This window comes from Orycteropus afer, unplaced genomic scaffold (assembly GCF_000298275.1).
Source record: "Orycteropus afer afer isolate SDZICR_OR568_19922 unplaced genomic scaffold, OryAfe1.0 scaffold00152, whole genome shotgun sequence".
NCBI classification, from domain to species: Eukaryota; Metazoa; Chordata; class Mammalia; order Tubulidentata; family Orycteropodidae; genus Orycteropus; species Orycteropus afer.
This window is the reverse complement of record NW_006921739.1, coordinates 166,931-188,160: the sequence shown is the minus strand read 5'-3', so window position 1 is coordinate 188,160 and position 21,230 is coordinate 166,931. Positions and strand designations below refer to the sequence as shown.

The following is a 21,230-nucleotide window of genomic DNA, read 5'->3' as shown; positions in this document are numbered from 1 at the left end:
AAGAAACGATAGCCTCAAGCCAATGACCAACAAAAATATTGGCAAGTACTACTAAAGGCAACATATCAATACCTTCAAATATCATGTAGCCATAACACTGCCCACTTGAAACACAAATAAAACAAAATGGAGCACTGTTTGGAAAAAAATAATGAAAATGAAAAGGTAAGAAATGGATGTAACAGGAGTAGAGAAAGATAAACCAAAGAGAAGTAGGACAGTGGCTTAGCACTGTTATGACACAGCCAGTGCTTGCTTAGCAGTGCCTTGTTACATAGGTGGATTCAGAGTGCACACACAGAGGATGGCAATAAAGATCTCACTCAGTTGTTCAAATGAAGGTTCTAGGTAACTGCCTCAACACAGGATGGTCTCAGCTCCACCTTATCTCTCAACAGAGTGCAAAGACTGAGTGTGAGCTCTGACATCTTGTTGCTCCTCTTTAAAATTCCCCAAATTCTTTTGAACATTTTTCTGTTATAGAGACACGGATGTCTTCTTCCTCATAGTCATCAAAGTTGCTGGTATCTCCAGAGCCTCTGAACTTTGGTATGAATGGAGCTTCAACCTACAATTGAGATAGAAAATAATAAAAAACAGGAAAAACAAATGTTTGAGAGTGTACAAATGCTAAGAAAAATAAAATTTCCATTATGATTACACTGTGGCATTTTACAAATGCCATTAAGTCCCTACCAGATAATTGTGTTAGAAGAAGAAGCAAATAGTAAATTTTTCTGTTCAACTCAGCATTTTCATTCAAGGAAGGGTGCAGGCCAATACAAGACTTGAGAAGTTTTGAGGACAATTAACTTTTGGCATCAAAATGTTGGTACTTAAGATTACAGATCTCCATTTTTTCCCCTTATTCCTTACTTCTAAAGCCTCTCTCTTTTTTTTTTTCTATCTCTTCTTTTTTCCACCATTAACAGATAATGCTTAGATTTACTTTTAATTGCTCTTCTTTTTTTGTCCCCGCCCCCCTTTTTTTAGTATCTATCCATCAAAACTTTCAGAGAACCTGGACAGAAAAACATCTCTTTAAATTACCGAACTGCTAAATCTTGAGCATTTTTCTCCTTTGATCCAAAAAGTAAAATGTTATTCCATTATTCAAATTATGGTTCTTATAAAGATTATGTGGTATACTAAGTATGTTTGAGGAAAAGATTTTAAAAGCTGAAAAAGTAATTTGTCTAGCACTTCATGTTGTTGCTGTTAGGTGCCATGGAGTCTGTTTAACTCATGGTAACCCCAATGAAACAGAGTAGAACTTCCCTGTAGGGATTTCGAGGTGGTAATCTTTATGGTAGCGTAGTACCTTTACTTTGGATGAATCATAATTTATAAAATTGAGAAAAAAAATAGGCAAAATTATACTCATTATACTCAAAATTATTACTCATTATAATTATACTCATTATACTCTCCTCTGCCCCTGTGGATTATCTCTCAATAAAATGCAAAATAATCACTGAAAAATTTATGGAAAATTAATAGCAAAATTTACTAAATATAAACACAGAATCTTGTATTTTCTACTACATACTAATACTAATCTTGTATTGTCTACTACAATGAGAAAGATAACACATTCACAATAACAGCCAAAACGAAAAATTAAGGAGTAATTGTAAGATAGGAAGTGGACCTGAAAAGTTTCAGGTAGTCTCTGAAACTTTTACTGAATGATAGAGAATACTGGAATAAATACATAAATATACCATGTTCATTATGAGAGATTCCCAAGACTTAGGTTCATTTATAATCAATATACAACCTTACTGTAATCTCAATTAAAATACTTGAATTCAACATAAATCTTTAGAAAGACAGATAAAACAGATAAACCACTGGAGAACTCTAACTCACTGCCATCAAGTCAATTATGACTCACAGCGATCCCCTTTGGGTTTCTGAGGCAGTAAATCTTTATGGAAGTAGATTGCCCAGTTTTCCTTCCACAGAGTGACTGGTGGGTTTGAACTGCCAACCTTCTGGTTAGCAGTCAAAAACCACTGAAGGTAAATCTAATTGAAAAAAAAGAAAAGGAAAAGAAAATATGCAGGAGAGAAGGATGCACTGCTATTATTGTTGTTGTTACGTGCCCTCGAGTCAGACCTGACTCGTAGCGACCCCTCCTTGGGTTTCCGAGGCACTGTCACTATGGAAGTAGATTGTCCAACCTTCCTTCTGGGAAGTGGCTGGTGGGTTTGAATTGCCAGCCTTCTGGTTAGCAGTCAAGTACCTTAGGCACTACGAACATAGATTACCAAAACTGTGTCTATATAATGTCCATGGGAGAATGGAATACTATACAACACTCAAGAATGATGTAGAATTTCAAAACACCACATAACATGGATGAACTTGGAGGACATTATGCTGGGTAAATAAGTCAGTCACAGAGGAACAAATATTGTATTAGTTCACTATTGTAAAAACTCAAGGAAAGGTTAATATATGGAAGGAAACTTTCTTTGTTGGTTACCAGCGATGGGAGGGGAGGGGAGAGAACACTGCTAGATAGGTAGAGACAAAGTATTGATTTGAGTGAAGGGAAAGGCAATATACGAAAAGCGAGCGACCAATGCAGTAACACTAAGGAAAAGGAAGACACAGAGAGGTGCACAAGAGGTAAAGACAACAAAGATAAGCCCCTTTTACATATACAATACTGCATTATCAGTGGTAATAAACATTAACCTACAGGTAAACAGACAGGTAGACAGGCTGAATGATCAGGTATGTCTTGGCAAAAGGGAATATACCCATGACCATACATACATAAGGCTGGCAGACGATATTGCTATGTATATATTTGTATGTGTTATAAGAATGTCCATATAACTAGAACTAAGGGAGGGCAAAGGTATGGTAACTTCTTATTCACAGTCAACCACCCTGATGAGCAAGTTGTTGGACCTGTGAGCTTGGGACCATGGTCACAGGGGACATCAAGCTCAATTGGCATAACATACTATACAAAAACATTGGTCCACATCCTACTTTGGTGAGTAATGACTGGGGTCTTAAAAGCTTGCAAGTTGCCATCTAGATGCAACAATTGTTCTCTCCTCATCCAGAACAAAGAAGAATGAAGAAAACCAAAGATGCATGGAAACAATTAGTACAAGGGACTAGTGGACCATAAGAGCCTCAGCTTATATGACTGTGAGGCCAGAAGAATTAGATGGTGCCCAGCTACCACTGTCAACCACTCGGAAAGAGGAAAATCCTGGATAGAGTGGGAGAACAAGTGGAACAAAACTCAGAATCATAAAAAAGACCAGGTTTACTGGTCTGATAGGGCCTGCTGAGACCCCTGAGGCTATGGCCCCTAGTTACCCTTCAGGTCTGGAATTGAATTCATTCTCATAGCTTCCAGCCAAACAACAGACAGGCATATTAGGTGAACATTTACATCAGGTAGATACACTCCTTAGAATGATCAGTCATAGGAGAGAACAGAAGGGCAGTATTTGCACAGGGAGATAGCTCAGGGGGCAGGAATGCATAGGAAAGGACACAGGGAAGAGAAAAATACAGGGAGAAAGTGGGAAGAAGGCTATTGCATTGTGGGGAATTGCAGTCAATGTCATGAAATAAAATGTGTATGAACTGCTGTATGGAAAATGAACTTGCTTTGTTAATTTTCATTAAAATCACAATAATAACAATAATAATAATAAAAAGTGATGAACATGGGCAAGATTACAAAAAATGTGGAAAGGGTAAAAAGAAAAGTAGGAACTTGATCTGTCTAATTTTAAATCATATTATAAAGGTACATAAAGTATATTGTGTATAGTACAGGAATCAACAGAAGAAAATAATAAAACAAAATGTAAAGGTAAGAGACAGACTAAAGTATATGAAACTTTAGTGTTACTAGTAAAGATGAAATTTCAAATAAGGGGGATAAATAAGGATTATGCAATAAATGCTAAGGGAGCAATTAGTTCATTATTAAGCAAATAAAGAAAGTAAGTTTTCAAAAAGTACTAAAAGAAAACATAGGTTAAATAGATACACATGGGATGAAGCAGACTACTCTAAAATGATAGTGTAATGAGGCAGTAAGTCACCCAAATGTAATTGTTAGTAAACACAACACAACACAACTCACTGCCGTCAAGTCGGATCCGACTCACAGTAACCCCTCCTTGGGTTTCTGAGGCGGTATCAGTACAGAAGTAGATTGCCCAAACTTCCTTCTGAGGAGTGGCTGGTCGTTTGAACTGCCAGCCTTCTGGTTAGCAGTCAAACGCCTTAGGCACTACACCACCAGAGCTCCTAATTGTTAGTAGGCAGTGATATAAGGGTCTCAAGAGGACAGTGCAGGGTTAGAGGAAGCAGATCTTTATTGTTACTGAAGTCATGGGAATGGACTACAGTGATGGAAAGCACAAAAAAAGAAAAGTGGAAAAATACGTGCAATGTTAATAGAGGTTCTATTTGGATGTGGGATTATGATTTCAAATTGATTTACTCAACAAATTGATTATAACTATAATAAAACATAATTCAACCTGAAAGAAAATGTGACCTGACTAAGCTATTCTCTTATCATCTTCCCAAACTATTCTTCTTTTGTATTCTATTAATTCATATTTTTAAAGATGAGGAAATAGATACTGAATACACGCTAAATAATTTGCTTATGATCACACTGCTAATTGTTAGCTGATCTAGCATTTAAACCAATGTCTACCTAATGACACAGTTCATCCTCTTTCTTTGTTGCCTCAAATAAGAACTTCCCTACTCCAAAAATGGCTCAATGCATAAAAGTTAAACAGATGATATGTAAAACCAATGAAAAATGTTATGAATCAATGTATTGTTCAGTGATTTTGAGTTACCATTTTAACAGATCATGTTACAAAGCTCTTTATAGAAGTAATGTGATCCCAAGATTAAAAATTTAAAGAATCTGATATCAAATAGCAGCTGTAGGACTATGTTTGAATTATTTAACCTTTCTGAGTTGGTTTTCTCATCAGTAAAATGGGAAAATGACACCACCCCTTCACAGGATTACTACAAAGATTACAATGAGAAATTATGGAATTGCTTTTATTGATAATAAAGTATTTCATTGGAGCTAGCAAATTTAGAAACAAAATACAAAAATATGAAATGCTTATTTATGCAATCTGGGCTCTGTTCCATGAATTTAATGGTTACAGAGTTTCTGAACCCCTCTAGAGAGATATAGAGGTGGTACATGTGTGTCATTTTGGCCTAGCTGCATTTTCTACTTGCTGCATTTTAAAATTCTGTAATTGCTTTGTGTTCTGGTTGCCTAGTGCCACTCTGAAAAGAATATACCATAAATGGGATAGCCTTAACAAACAAGTTTATTCTTTCACAGTTTGGGGCTTTAAGTCCAATTTCAAAATGCCAGGTTCTAGAGGCTGTGTGAAAGCCCTTGACATTGGACTTCAGCTCTGCCTCTGGCTCCCAGCCCACTGAAGTTAGAGACATCTCTTCACTCAGACAGCTACTGGCTGCTGAGGCTAACAAGCCCAAGGTCAACAAATAAAATAGCACAGTCCCGATGTTACCAAACCACATGGCAGGCCATTAATTCAAGTCCATTGAAAGTCTCAAGGTCAGCAGAACACAGAAGGCTGCTGAACAACGACACGGCTACATGCAGGGTCCAAGCATGCCACAAGCTAGAGACCATTCCCAAAGCTGCTTCTTATATACGGGAAGCAGACCACATACCCAAAGCAGCTATTCAGCTGCTTGTGGTAGATGCCACCATGGAGTTAACTGCCAGTCTCATTATGGGGAATAACTACCACCAGCTGCCCAGCCACTCAACCAGGCCCAGCCAAGTTGACACACAAACATAACCACCACACTTTGTTTCTATAAGATTTCATAAAAGATATATATATATTTAAACTGTGTTTCTAATACTTAACTAGTATATTATTATTATTATTTTCCTAAGAACACTCACTGATGTGGCTGACAGACATTATTAAGTATGGTAAATCCCTTAAACATTAGTTTGATTTTATGAAGAAAATGAAGAGAAAAATTACACTCAAGATAAAGTATTTTTTCATGCATGCTATCTTTAACTGTTCCTTTAAGAAGCAAAAAGAAGAGATGAAGGTAATTTAGCACGTTGTTGTTGTTGTTAGGTTGGTGGAGTTAGTTCTGACTCATAGCGACCCTATGGACCCAGAAAGAAACACTGCCTGGTCCTGTGCCATCCTCACAACTGTTACTATGTTTGAACCCACTGTTGCAGCCACTGTGTCAATCCATCTCACTGAGGGTCTTCCTTTTTCTCTGACCCTCTACTTTCCCAAGCATGATGTCCTTTTCCAGGGACTGGTCCTTCCTGATAACATGACCAAAGTCTTGCAATCCTTGCTTCTGTGCAGCATTCTGGCTGTACTTCTTCAGCACAGCAAAATCTTAAATGCTGAAATTTATTATAAAGGTGAAGCGATAACCACTATTAATTAATATATAACTGTCAGCACAGCTATTGTACTGTCAACTTGAAGAGTGAAAAAACTAGATTCTTTTAAATAAGCTAAAATAGTTTAATTGAGGTTTGTCTTCTATTTTATTATTAAAAAACAAAACTCATTGCCATCGAGTCGATTTCGATTTGTAGTGACCCCTTTTGGGTTTTGGGGCAGTAAATCTTTACAGAAGTAGATCGACCAGTCGTTCTTCTGTGGAGTGGCTGGTGGGTTTGAACTACCAACCTTCTGGTAAGCAGTCAAACTGTCTTAGGCATCATGCTACCAGAGCTGCTTTCTATTTTATTATGGTGGCATACTAATTCTAGAGATTAACCTGGTTTGTATTCATATTCGAGCCTCTGATTTGTCTGAATTTCAAACACTAAAAATTCTCTTTAAAAAAAAAAAAACAACCCATCAACTCAAGTGCAAGTTATTCTTTCTGCATTCCTATATTTTTCAGAGTATGACTTTCTGATTAATATCGACCTCCCTGTATCCTACAACTACATGCTTTACATGGGTGAGGACAACCTTTGGTTTTGGTCATCACTGATTACTCAGTACCTTGATGAATAACTAGCATACAAGTAGGCATCTAGATAATTATTTGGTGAACAATTACATAAATATGTAAGTGTTAAAAGAACAAAATGTACTAGTTTCAGATGGTTTGTCTTGACCTTCTAAAAGAACTTAAAAACCCCCCATTTCCATCATTTTTATGCAAATTGGCTTTGAAGTAGATAAAGGAAAGCTGTATCAGAAGAAAGAGCAAAGCTCAGTCAGTAATCCAGCAAACATTTAATGAGTATGTTGCCAATCATCACACTCATGCAGGATATTCACAATGAAATACTTTAAAATGACACAGAGTATATAGGTGTTACGCAAGAAAACTGTCATCTATACTGAGGATTCAGAGAAAATATCACAGGAGAAGTAACCTTAAACCAAATCTTAAAGAATGAATAAGAATATGGCAGATGTACAAATGAGGAAAGCCATTTCAAGCAAAGGGAAAAACTTTCATAAAGGCATGGAGTGTGAAAACGAATGCTCTGTTTGGGAAACACTACACAAAATTTTTGGAAACACTGATTAATGCAGAGAGTCAAGATAAACACAGAAAAATATCTGATGATTCTTGCAATTAAAGATTATTAAATCTAGCTGTGTGCCAATTCTGGCAAATATAAAACAAACAAACAAAAAAAACCCACTGCCATTGCATCAATTCCAACTCACAGCAATCCGATAGGACGGAGTATAACTCCTCCCACAGGGTTTCCAAGGCTATATAAATCTATACAGAAGCAGACTGCCACATCTTTCTCCTGCAGAGAGGCTGGTGGATTCAAACTGCTGACCTTTTGTTTAGCAACCGAATATATTAACCACCACTCCCCTAGAGCTCCTTCTGGCAAATACATATAAACAACAATATATTTGTTTACATATTGTCTTTCTAATGTGGCTTCATGTCAGTATTGAAACATGAACCCTTAAATACTATGTAGTACTGTATAATCACCATGATGTTTTGAAGGCTATGAGATTTCGGTAGGAAAAATTTAATAAGGGAAACATTTCAGATTGATTGTCAAATAGAATATATAGTTTTGCTTTGATCAAGGAGAAAATTCATTTTTAAGTTGTGGGCTATAAGGCACTTTATGTCCTGCAAAGAATTAATTTAAAATGTTAAAAAAAATTTAAACTATGTGTTAAATTTAAAGTATCTCTACTACATATAATTTAAATACTAACTCTTAAAAACCTCTTAATTTAAAAAGAAAGGAAAGACTCACCTTCCTCTGGTAAATAGCAATCCAATCTGTTGTGGCGAACCACTTGTGAGTTTTTATATCACTCACACCATTCTTCAGATTTCCAAATCGCTTTGTCAAATCTACCTGGAGCAGGTTCCTTAGAAGGTCCTTGAGATCTGAACTGAAGTGGGATGGGAATCGGACCTCAAAAACACAAACACAAAATGTGGTAAAGCACATATTCTAAGACTCGTGATATTTCTGTTTTGATTTCTGAAAGTTTTTTTCCTAAGGTAAATGGGTCATTACATAAACAAAAATATGTAATAACGACTTTCAAATACTATTAACTATACATGATACAATCCTCTCACAGTAGTCTTAAAGAAGAAAATTATTTGGGAGAATGAACTTACACTGTTTTCTTAGGGTCTTGCTTTGGCAATGAACCCCCTTTAAGAACCTAGACCCCTCTCCTGCATACAAAACAGAACTTTTCCAACAATGTGAGAAGGTCTAGCCATCTTCAAGAGGGAATCTTTGGGCCTCACATTACAACCCTCTATTTCAGAGATATTTAAGTAAACCTGTCATTTTAAATAGAACAAGCAGCATGTGAAAGATATCGGTATGCACATTTTGAAAAGCATCTATCAAAAAATAAGTATGAAAATGATTATAAAAAACTATAATGCTTCTCCTAGCACAGGAAACCATTTTTCATTTATCAGTGGATGATTTTTAAAAAGAATTATGCTATTATGCAACAGTGTAAAAGTTATTGAAATTGGTTTAAAAGCATTTTTCCACCTCCTGAGGTATGAGTCATAGCATTGCTATGAGTCAGAATCGATTCGACGACTGAATTTGTTTTTTTCCCTTTTTTTGGGTTTAGGTTTAGCTGGCTGGCCTCCTGACTCAAAAGCAAAAAAAAGCACACATAATTAACCATGTTATATATATGTTAGGCAATTAATAAAATTAAAGTACCATTCATAAGAGATCTATGTCATTTTCATGTTTTTATTTTGTTGAAACACGTTTCTCTATTCAAACCTAACTTCCAAGTTCCCACCTTTTTATTATTATGTTGCTGTTGTTGTTATTGCCGTGGAGTTGGCCCCGACTCATAGCGACCCCTCCTTGGGTTTCCGAGGCGGTATCTATGGAAGTAGATCGATTGCCCAACCCTCCTTCTGAAGTTTATTAATAAGGGTACTGAAAAATTATCATGGGAACCATCAAGGGATGAGATCAGAAGGAAGAGCTGCATCTACATCTTTTCTTACTCTCTTTCATTACTATCCCCTCTACAGTAATCCTTTCAATTTCTGCTCAACCATCTCTCATTTTACAAGTGAATAATTGACACACTGGGCAATCTACTTCTGTGAAGATTTACTGCCTTGGAAACCCAATGGGGGTTGCTATGAATTGGAATTGGCTTGATGGAAGTGAGTTTGGTTGGTTTGGAATTAAGACAGAGATTAAATAACTTGTCCAAAATTTGTTGTTGTTGCTGTTATGTGCCGTCGAGTCAGACCAAAATTACAGAGGTAGTAATTGGTAGGGGCTGTAATTTCAAAGCAGCTATTCCGACATGAGTATACATTTGCTCTGGTAGCATAGTGCCTAAGGCATTTGACTGCTAACCAGAAAGCTGGCGGTTCAAACTCACCAGTCAGTCACTCCTTGGAAGGAATACTGGGCAATATACTCCTGTAGAGATACTGCCTCAGAAACCCAAGGAGGGGTCTCTATGAGTTGAATCGATTTGACAGCAGCAAGTTTGGTTTCTTTTAAATACATCCTTCATGATTAAATAACCTGAGAATAGTTACTTTCAGGAACCTTCTAAAAATTTAAATTTTCATGTTAAAAATATTTTGCTGCACATTTCCTCATTGATTCCAATTAGGGTAATATTATACAGGTATGCAAAAATACACACTGTCTACTTTAAAAATAGTACGACTTTTTTTTTCCAGTGGTTATATTCTACCTTATTTAGATTGCAAAGAAATAACTGGCTTGAAGTCCATCTATCTTTGTTTAGAATAGAACTGAATGAACTGTTCAATGTAATGTGCCAGTAATTCACCCCATATGATATTCAGAATGATGGAGAATAATATACTACATATAAATTATCTTCTGAATTTAGGTAATGTGCAATGCATCCATGAAGAACATAAACATCTAAATAAAATAGTTATTTATTTTAGAATGCAAATGAAGTGATGGTCTTGAATTACTCTGTGTTTTATCTGCAGAACAGGTGATTTTCAAAAGGGGAGTGGTAGGTATCAGAATAATTTGAGAATTTTTTGACTTATAGATAGATCCTCATTGCCACATCTCACCCTCTTTTTTCCCCAGAGACACTGATAGGTAGCCACACTCTAATCATGAGCCATGTTAATGATGGAAATCTGTCACATCCTTCAGAAAGTACACTATGGGAGAAATATCTGAACCCTTGTGGAAATATTTTTTTCTACAGTTGTTTGAGATGTAATCTGAAATGTAATCTAAACAGCTGTTGATGTATGAAAACTGGAATTAAATAATAATAATAATAATAATAATAATAATAATAATTTAAATAAAATCATGTTTTAAATGTATGACTTTTATTTATTTACAATATATTAACTGGTAGACAACAGAAATTTCTATGAAGGGGAGAGTGACTATCTAATTTTTCCTTCAAAATGGTATTAAGGAGGATATTATTTTTACTCTTATTATCAATTATAACTGCTATAATAAATGAAATCAGAATCCTAGAATATTGGTGCTAGAGGGACCACAGTTTATTTCAGTCCAAACTTTCATTTTAAAGATTAGGAACCTTTGCCTCAGTGAGGCTATCAATTCAGTCAGAGGTATCTTCGGGACATTAACTTAACCCTCCTGACTTCTACATCTATGTGCTCCCTTGGCAGTCTATAGGACAAAGAATGTGAAAGCTGTAAAGAGCTAAATATGGGAAAGAGAAAGAGTCTAAACCCACTAAATCTAAGTCAAAGAAATTATGTCCCTGAAAACTGGCATTTGTTTGTGTAACACAGAAGGGGTGATCGTGCAGCATACACTTTCTAGAGTGTTTTTCGTCTTTTTTTCCTTAATATTATTTTCAGTTAGGAATCTTTTACAACTGTTAGAGAGTACTACTTCTGTTTCCTAATGATACATTCTTTAAACTCTGGTTGTGAGTGAATCTATTTCTGCAATGGATAGGATACATAGAACTAGTTCTCAACCCATGTGTACCAGAATTTTCTGTGGTAATTTAAAAAATACTGATGTTTGGAATCCACAGAAGACTAACTGAATCAGTGTCTTTGAGGGTGTAATACCCAAAGGTGGAGTCTATTCATAAAGAGTCATAAAGGCAAGAACCACAACCAATTTTCTGTATACAGCACATAAAACTGTTCTGGCATATAGCAGGAGCTCAATAAACATTTATGAATGTGTTAATTCAAAATGAACAAAAATTGAGTGAACACCTAGTAGGTGCCAGACACTGATGCCTGGGATAAACAAAACAAGACAAAGCCTTCTACCTTCATGTAGTTTACATTCTATTAGGGGAGATGGATGACCATTAATAACAACCCAAACGACCCTTTAAAAATGCTAAGCCACCTTTCGCTTTTCACAAAACTTTGCAGTGTAAGAAGTTTGATTTTCACTCTGAAGAAAATGGGGAGCCAACACAAGGTTTTAAAAAGAGTAGCAGGATCTGATTTATAATTTTAGAGAACTACTTTAGTGACTCAGTGGTAGCAGTGGAGGTGCTAAGGAAGTAACTGAATTCTGTATATATTCTAAAGGTAGAACCAAATGTTTTTTTCTTTGCATTGAACATGGGGTGAGGACTCCAAAGTATTTTGGCCTGAGTAACTGAAAGTCTGGATTTGCTAACAACTGTGATACAGAAGGGTATGGGATAAACAGATTTGCTGGGGGGTTGTTGTTATTTGCCGTTGAGTCGGATCCCTCCTCGGGTTTCCAAGGCAGTATCACTACAGAAGCAGATTGCCCAAGCTTCCTTCTGAGGAGTGGCTGGTGGGTGGGAGGTGGAATAAAGATCAGGATTTCAGTTTTAGACAGGTTGAATTTGAGGTATTAAACATCAAAATGGAGTTTGGACACTAGACACAGGTATCTGGAATTCAAGAGTCAAGCGTGGACTAGAAAAATGAATTTGAAAATTGACAGGATACAGCTGTCATTTCAAACCATGAGACTGAATGAGAACATCAGGGAAGGAGTGCAGAGAAAGAAGAGAAAAGGACCAAGCAAAGGAGTTTAAGAAGGAAAAAGCAGTAATGCAAGAATAAAAGAATGTGAGCAGTCACTGAAGCCAAGTGAAGGAATATGAATAAATCAACGAACTAGATTCTATTCCTGGCTTTGCCACAAAATACATTTTGACTTTGAGCAATTTTAGACCTTTGCTGACCTATGTATAGAATACAGTGGAACATCCTAGCTATCTTAAAAATTCTACCAAGCTATTTCCTTAGTAGAAAGAGTACTTGGGTTCGAATCTCAATTCCAGTTACATATACACTCTGTGATTTACGGCAAACACCTTTACCTTTCTAAGTTTCAGTTTCCTCATGTATCAAGTGATGGCAGGTATTGAAAAGAAGGTAGGTAACTTTTATGAAATTGCCTTGTACCAGGCCTAGTATCTTGTGGGTACTAATATATTTTTAATTTTTTTCACCTTCCTAATAGTATTTTCATGATCTTTGAATCAAAGAGGAAACTTGAAAGACAATAACATCTATCCTGATGTCTCCAGCCTACCTAAGGATAGTCTGTGCTGGAAAAGTCATTTGGAGAGAGAGTTCCTCTTTTCTTCTTGTCTCATGCTCGACTTGTTAATTTATGGAACAAATTCTTCTTAAGGTACTCACACAAATTTGTGAAGAGTGCAGAGGAAATGGATAACTATCACCCTGTTTTATAAGGACATCATTCTGAATATAGCTGATATCCTAAACTACTTTATAAAATTACATTATGTCACATGCTAAATGGGAGCTCTGGTGATGCAGTGGTTAAAGCATCCAGCAACTAATCAACAGGTCAGTAGTTTGAACCCACCAGCCACTCCACAGGAAACAGAAGAGGCAGTTTACTTCTGTAAAGATATGTAGTCTTAGAAACCATATGGGACAGTTCTATTCTGTCTTACAGGATCACTATGAGTTGGAATCGACTCGATGGCAGTAGGTTTATACGCTACACATACTCTTAAAATCATTCTGAATTAAGCAAACTCAACAGAATATTTGTTCTGCTTTCAACAGCAGATTGTAAACTTTTGTACATTTTGCTTTTAGGAATAACTATTATATTCTGAAAATTAAGAGGAATTTACATCTGACAAGCAACTTAGTACATGTCCTTATGGTATCCATACTGGTTGATTTAAATTCACTAGCTGGATTATTGACACTTTTTTTCTTTTTTTTTCTGTAGCCTTATCACAGAAATTATAAAGTAGATCTTTGACTGAAAAAAGAAGAGAAAAATCTTACCTTTAAAAATTTATTGGACTTAAATGTCTCAAAAGAGTTTGCACACAGACAATAAGCAATAATCTACTAACTTCTGACCACAAGCATATAAGAATGAATTTTAAGAAACTATCTCTAAAATAGGTTCAGTAAGTTCTAAAAAATTTGGAATTCCAGTATTTATCTAGCTTAATGAACATATATATTAGTTAATTTTTCAAATGACATATCAACTTTTTATACACTAGGCTTTCTATAGATAAGGTGCCAAGCTCCAAACTGCTCCGTAGTAGCTTTAATCACTCTGGACCCGCTACCTTACCTATATATATAAAATAAAGAGCAAAGTCATTTAAATAATAATTATAAATATTGGTACTACATCTCTGAACTCTCTATGTCATTCTCTTGTCTATGTAGAAATAATAGCAGATACAATGAATCTAGATGGTTGCAGAGGGCTATTACCCACACCAACCTCACTTCCCCTCTACTCCATTGCCAACACACTTCCAAAACAAGGACCTAGCATTACAACCATTTGTCCATGTTGTTGTTGTTGTTATGTGCCTTCAAGTCAGACTCGACTCACAGAGACCCCTCCTTGGGTTTCCCAGGCAGTATCACTACGGAAGTAGATTGCTCCACCTTCCTTCCGAGGAGTGCCTGGTGGGTTTGAACCGTCAGCCTTCTGGTTAGCAGTCAAGTGCCTTGGGCACTACGCTACCAGAGCTCCTATTTGTCCATAGGACTACTAGAATAAAGGGCTGTCTCAAAGCAGGTATTAATGAAAAATTTAAATGACCAAACCTGAAAAATGGCCTTAGCTGTTTTGCAAATAGTAAAAGTGCTTTTATATTTAATGAAAATTACTTCTGAGTACTCTTAGGTCTCTTTATATTGTTAGAAGCAGTCGAGTCAGCTCTAACTCATTTTGTTGTTGTGTTATGTGCCATCAAGTCGGACCTGACTCATAGCGACCCCTCCTTGGGTTTCCAAGGAACCCTATTTGTAACAGAACAAAACACTGTCCGGTCTTGTGTCATCCTCAAAATCCTTGCTATATTTGAGTTCACTGTTGTAGCCACTGTGTCAATCTATCTTGCTGAGGGTCATCCTCATTTTTGCTGACCCACTACCTTACTAATCATTTCCTTCTCCAAGGAATGGTCCCTTCTCACACATGACCAAAGTAGGTGAGATGAAGTCTGGCCATTCTCCTTTCCAAGGAGCATTCTGGCTGTACTTCTTCCAGGACAGATTTGTTTGTTCTTCTGGCAATCCATGGTATTTTCAGTATTCTTTGCCAACACCATAATTCAAAGGCATCAACTCTTCTTCGGTCCTCCTTATTCATTGTCTAGGTTTCACATGCATATGAGGCAACTGAAAATACCATGACTTGGTTTAGGTGCACCTATTCTTCAAAGTAATATCTTTGCTTCTTAACACTTTAAACAAGTCTTCTGCAGCAGATTTGCCCAGTGCAATACAGCATCTGATTTCTTGACTGCTGTTTCCAGGAGTGTCGATCATGCATTCAAGTAAAATGAAATCCCTGACAACTTCAATCTTCTCTCCATTTATCATGATATTGCTTAGTGGCACAGTTGCAAGGATTTTGTTTTCTTTGAGTTGAGGTGTAATACATACTGAAGACTGTAGTCTTTGATTTACATCAGTAAGTGCTTCAAGTCATCTTCACTTTCAGCAAGCAAAGTTGTGTCATCTGCATATCACAGGTTGTTAATGAGTCTTCCTCCAATCCTGATGTTCTTCCTACAGTCCAGCTTCTCAGATTATTTGCTCAGCATACAGATTGAATAAGTATGGTGAAAGGATACAACCCTGATGCATTCCCTTCCTGATCTGAAACCATGCAGTATTCCCTTGTTCTGTCCTAACGACAGCCTCCTGGTCTATGTACAGGTTACTTATGTGCACATTAAGTGTTCTGGAATTCCCATTCTTCTCAATGTTATTCATTATTTGTTATGATTCACACAGTCAAATGCTTTTGCATAGTCAACACAACACAGGTAAACATCTTTCTGGTATTCTTTGTTTTTAACCAAGGTCCATATGACATCAGTAATGATATCCCTCATTCCAGGCCTTCTTTTGAATCCAGCTTGAATTTCTGGCAGTTCCCTGTGTATGTAGTGCTGTAACTGTTTTTGAGTTATTTTCAGCATAAATTTTCTTGCATGTGATATTAATGATATTGTTTGATAATTTCCACATTTTATGGGATCACCTTTCTTTGGAATGGGTATAAATATGGATCTTTTCCAGTCAGCTGGCCAGGTAGTTGTCTTCCAAATTACTTGGCATAAACAAGTAAGCACCTCCAGTGCTGCATCCTTATGTTGAAACATCCCAATGGGCATTCTGTGAATTCCTGCAGCCTTGTTATTTATTTGTTTTTTTTCCTCCCAATTCCCTCAGTGCAGCTTGGACTTCCTTCAATACCATTAGTTCCAGATCATATACTACCTCCTGAAATGGTTAAAGACCAACCAATTCTTTTTGGTATGTGACTCTGTGTATTCTTTCTGTCTTCTTTTGATGCTTCCTGCCTCATCAAATATTGCAACTTGAGGCTTGATTTTTTTCTTCAGTTCTTTCAGCTTGAGAAATGCTGAGTGTGTTCTTCCCTTTTGGCTTTCTAATTTCAGGTCTTTGTATATTTCATTGTAAAACTTTGTCTTCTCAAGCTGCTCTTTGAAATCTTCTGTTCAGTTCTTTGATTTCATCTTTTCTTCCATTCACTTCAGCTACTCTCCATTCAAGAACAAGTTGCAGAATCTCTCTTTTTTTTTTTTTTCTTAATTTTATTGTGATTTGGGTGAAGGTTTACAGAGCAAATTCACTTTCCATACAGCAGTTCACATACACTTTATCTCATGACATTGACCACAGTTTACCACAGTGCAACAGCTCCCCTCCCACTTCCTCCCTATAGTTACCTCTTCCCAGTGTCCGTCCCTCCATGGACTCCTGTCCCCTGAGCTGTCTCCCTGTGCATAAGCAGCTCTTCTTTCTCCCATGATTATTCTCTCCAAGGTGTGTATCTACCTCAGGTAAATGTTCAACTCATATGCCTGTTTTTGTTTGGCTGGAAACCACAGATGTGGGTTTGATTCCAGACCCGAAGGGCAGTTAGGGGCCATGGTCTCAGTGGTTCCGTCTGGCTCTATTGGACCAGCAAACCTAGTCCTCCCCTTTTTTTCCCTCCAATGATTTTGAGATTTGTTCCACATTGTTCTCCCTCTCTATCAAAGATCTCCTACATAGATTCCCTTTCAAGTGGAAGACAGTGGTAGCCGGGCACCATCTAGTTCTTCTGGGTCTCATAGTCATATAGGCTGCAGATCAGATAGTGTACCAGTCGCTAGGACTAATTGTTTCCATGAATTTTGGTTTTCTTCATTCTTCTTTGTTCTGGATGAGGAGAGACCCATAGGTGCATCTAGATGGCAGCTTGCTAGCTTTTAAGATCCCAGTTGCTACTTGCCAAGGCAGGAGGTGGAATAATGTTTTGTGTAGTATGTTATGCCAATTGAGCTTGATGACCCCTGCGACTATGGTCCCAAGCCCACAGGTTCAACTACTCAGTCTCTCTGGGTAGCTGGCTGTGACCAAGCTTTGGTTGTTGTTGGTATGTGCTGTAGAGTCGGACCTGACTCATAGCGACCCATCCTTCGGTTTCCGAGGCAGTAGCACTATGGAAGTAGATTGCCCCATCTTCCTTCCGAGGAGCGGCTGGTGGATTTGAACCAACAGCCTTCTGGTTAGCACTCAAGTGCCTTAGGCACTATGCAGTGACCACAAACTTGCCCCTTGTCAGCTCTACTATCCATCTGGGAATTCTGATCATTCACATAAACTTATAGGACCATTGTCTGCCAACCCTATATATGTACTTGGATACACTCCCCATTGCAGAATCTCTTTTGACATCCATTTTGGTCTTTTCTTCTTTTCTTGTCTTTTTAATGACCTTTTGCTTTCTTCATGTTTAATGTTCTTGATGTTATCCCACAACTTGTCTGGTTTTCGGTAATTAGGGTTCAAAGACTCAAATCTATTCTTCAGATTGTCTCTAAATTCAGGGGGGATATAATCAAAGTCTTATTTTGGTTCTTGTGGACTTGTTTTAATTGTCTTCAGCTTCAACTTGAACTTGCATAAGAGCAACTATGGTCTGTTCCATAGTCAGCTTCTGGCCTTGTTTAGACTGAAGATATTGAGCTTCTCCTTTGCCTCTTTCCACAAATGTACTTGACCTGATTCCTGTGTGTTCCATATTGCTAGGTTCACATGTACACAGCTACCGTTTATGTTGTTGAAAAAAGGTATCTGCAATGAATAAGTCATTGGTCATGCAAAATTCTATCATGTGATCTCTGGTGTCATTTCTATCACCAAGGCCATATTTTCTAACTACCAATGAATCTACTTTGTTTCCAACTTTCACATTTCAATCACCAGTAACAATCAACAGCTTGATGGCAAGTTGGTCAATTTCAGACTGCAGAAGTTGGTAAAAATCTTCAATTTCTTCATCATTGGCTTTAGTGTTTGGTGTATAAATTTGAATAATGGTCATATCAACTGATCTTCCTTGTAGGTATATGGATATTATCCTAGCACTGACAGTACTGTATTTCAGGACAGATCTCGAAACATTCTTTCTGACAATGAATGTGACAACCATTGCTGTTCAGATTTCATTCTTAGCACAGCATATATGACTATCTGATTCTAGTGGCCAATATCAGTCCATTTTAGTCATTAAAACAAAAAAAAACAAACTCACTGCCATTAAATCGATTTAACTCATAGCAATGCCCCCTTGGGTTTCCGAGGCAGTTTCTCTATGGGAGTAGATTGCCCAATCTTCCTTCCAAGGAGTGGCTGGTGGGTTTGAACTGCCAGCCTTCTGGTTAGCAGTCAAATGCCTTATATACTATGCCACCAGAGCTCCCTTATTTCAGTCACTAATGCCTAGGATATCAATCTTTATGTGTTATATTTCATTTTTGACAACTTCTAATTTTCCTAATTTTATACTTCATACATTCCACCTTCCAATTATTAATGGATGTTTGCAGCTGTTTCTTCCCATTTTGGGTTTTGCCCCATAAACAAATGGAAGTCCTGAAAGCTTTACTCCCATCCGTGTTGTTAAGATTGACTCCACTTTGAGGAGCCAGCTCTTCCTCAGTCATATTTTAAGCGTCTTCCAACCTGAGGGGCTCATCTTCTGGCACTATAACAGACAGTGTTCCTGGGCCATTCATAAAGTGTTACAGTAATATATCAGACACTATTTCACTGTTATTCAGAAACATTTTTTATTAGTCATTTTTTTTTCCAGAAGTGGATGGCCCTGTCCCTCTGCCCAGTCTGTCTTAGTCTGGAAGCTCTGCTGAAACCTGTCTACTATGGGTGAGTCTGTTGGTATCTGAAAACCAGTGGCATAGTCCCCAGCCTCATGCAACCTGCAAGCCATCACAGTACAACAAACTGACAGCCACTGTCAAATAGAAAATGGCATTTAAATTTCTGAAAAAGTATTAACAACAGTATCTTTATAAAAAGTGTAGTGGTATATCTATCTGCACATGAATTTTACATTTGGAAAGTGGAAGGTGTGAAGAAGAGTTAACATGGCAGGCTTGATACTGCTATCCTTAGAGAGGCCTGGTTGCAAGGTCAGCCCTAGCTGGTGACTAGGAACTTGAATGGTAAACACATTCCCTAAATGATAAGACTGCCCCACTCTGCCTAGACTGTATAAACAATATGGCTTATGTTAAACATCTACTTTCCTTTTGGGAGTTTGGGATTTTGATATATGTGCTAGGTAGAAGGCTGATATGTGACTGGCCCCCAGGAAAAACTTGGGCACTGAATCTTGAATTAGCTTTCCTGGTAGACAATATTTCACATGTGTTGTCATAATTCATTGTTAGAGGAAGTAAGTTTGTCTGGTCTTGTAGTGTCTAAGTATATACCTTCACTGTATTAAATTTAATCTGTATGATTATGTGCTGAGTCCTGCAAGTCCTAGTGAATCACTGAAACTGTAAATGGTTACCAAATCCCAACACGGAATGGAATAGCCATTTGGCTGCTAATCAATTACCCTTCCATGTTTATGGAGGAAAAAACTGAGTGACTCTTTGACAATACATTATACACTTATGTTTACACTCTTTTTTTTTTACAGTGTCTCTCCATGTACATTGTTGGGGCTCATGGTTATGGTTCCCACAACAACTGTTACTTGGTTGCTTTATTTGTGAGTATCATTTCTAAATACAATATTAACTTTTATATTTCTATACATAATTAAGCCGGCTAGAGTTGCTATAGAAACCATAACTGATTCTTGTCATAAAGTATATGGCACTGAGGTATGAAATCTAAAGACTATGTACAGAAACTCAGTATATTTCTTACCAGGATAAGGCATAGCTAATGTGGGAATTTTAAGACTATTCTGTTAACTATGCATTTCTAAACCTGAACCTTAATATTGCATGAATAATTTGACATTTAAATACCACCTCCTCTGTTTTTAAGAGGCAAAATATGTGTAGGAGAAAATCTAACAAGCTGATTGATCATCTTTTTCTGCATTTAAAAGTGTATCAGTCTATATAAAGTTCACCAAGGAAAAAATAGGAGAAAACTTAGGGGCCCTAATTCATGGCATAAATAGACCATCAAGTATAACCCAAAATACACAAACAGCAGAAGATAAACTATATGCTTAACCAAGCCAAACCAAACTCACTGCCATTGAGTCAGATCCGACTCACAGTGACCCTTCCTTGGGTCCGAGGCAGTATCACTACGTAAGTAGATCGCTCAATCTTCCTTCCGAGGAGTGGCTGGTGGGTTTGAACCACCAGCCTTTTGGTTAGCAGTCAAATGCCTTAGACACTACGCCACCAGAGCTCCCAAACTATATGCTTGGGATCTTCTAAAAACTAAAAAGAAGTGCCTCAAAAAGACTTCTCCAAAAGAGTGAAAAGAGAGCTTACAGATTGGGAAGAAATATTTACCAATGACACATCTGACAAGGGATTTATCTTTAAAATTCATAGAAACTCCAAAACCTCAATGTCAAAAAGACAAACAATCCAATTAAAAATGGACAAAAGATGAACAGACACTTCACCAAAGAAGATATTCAGGTGGCCAACAAACACCAAAGATATGTTTGCAATCATTAATCATTAGAGAAATGCAAATCAAAATAACAATGAGATACCATCTCATCCCAGCACTAATAGCAAAGTTCAACAACAAGGAAAATAACAAATGCTGATGAGGATATAAGGAGCTCTGGTAACACAGTGCCAAAGGCATCTGACTGCTAACCAGAAGGTTGGTGGTTC

General features: G+C 37.2%; 1 protein-coding gene across 1 annotated transcript in view; it reads right to left on the bottom strand.

Moving 5' to 3' along the window:
• Positions 1-442: 442 nt before the first annotated feature.
• Positions 443-21,230, bottom strand: part of PRKACB (protein kinase cAMP-activated catalytic subunit beta) — a 93,698-nt gene continuing 72,910 nt past the window's right edge. Inside the window, exons 9-10 of the mRNA XM_007946150.2 lie at positions 8,312-8,476; positions 443-568 (exon numbers count right to left, since the gene is read on the bottom strand). Coding sequence (XP_007944341.1) covers positions 443-568; positions 8,312-8,476 — 291 coding nt within the window. The remainder of the gene's footprint in view (positions 569-8,311; positions 8,477-21,230) is intronic.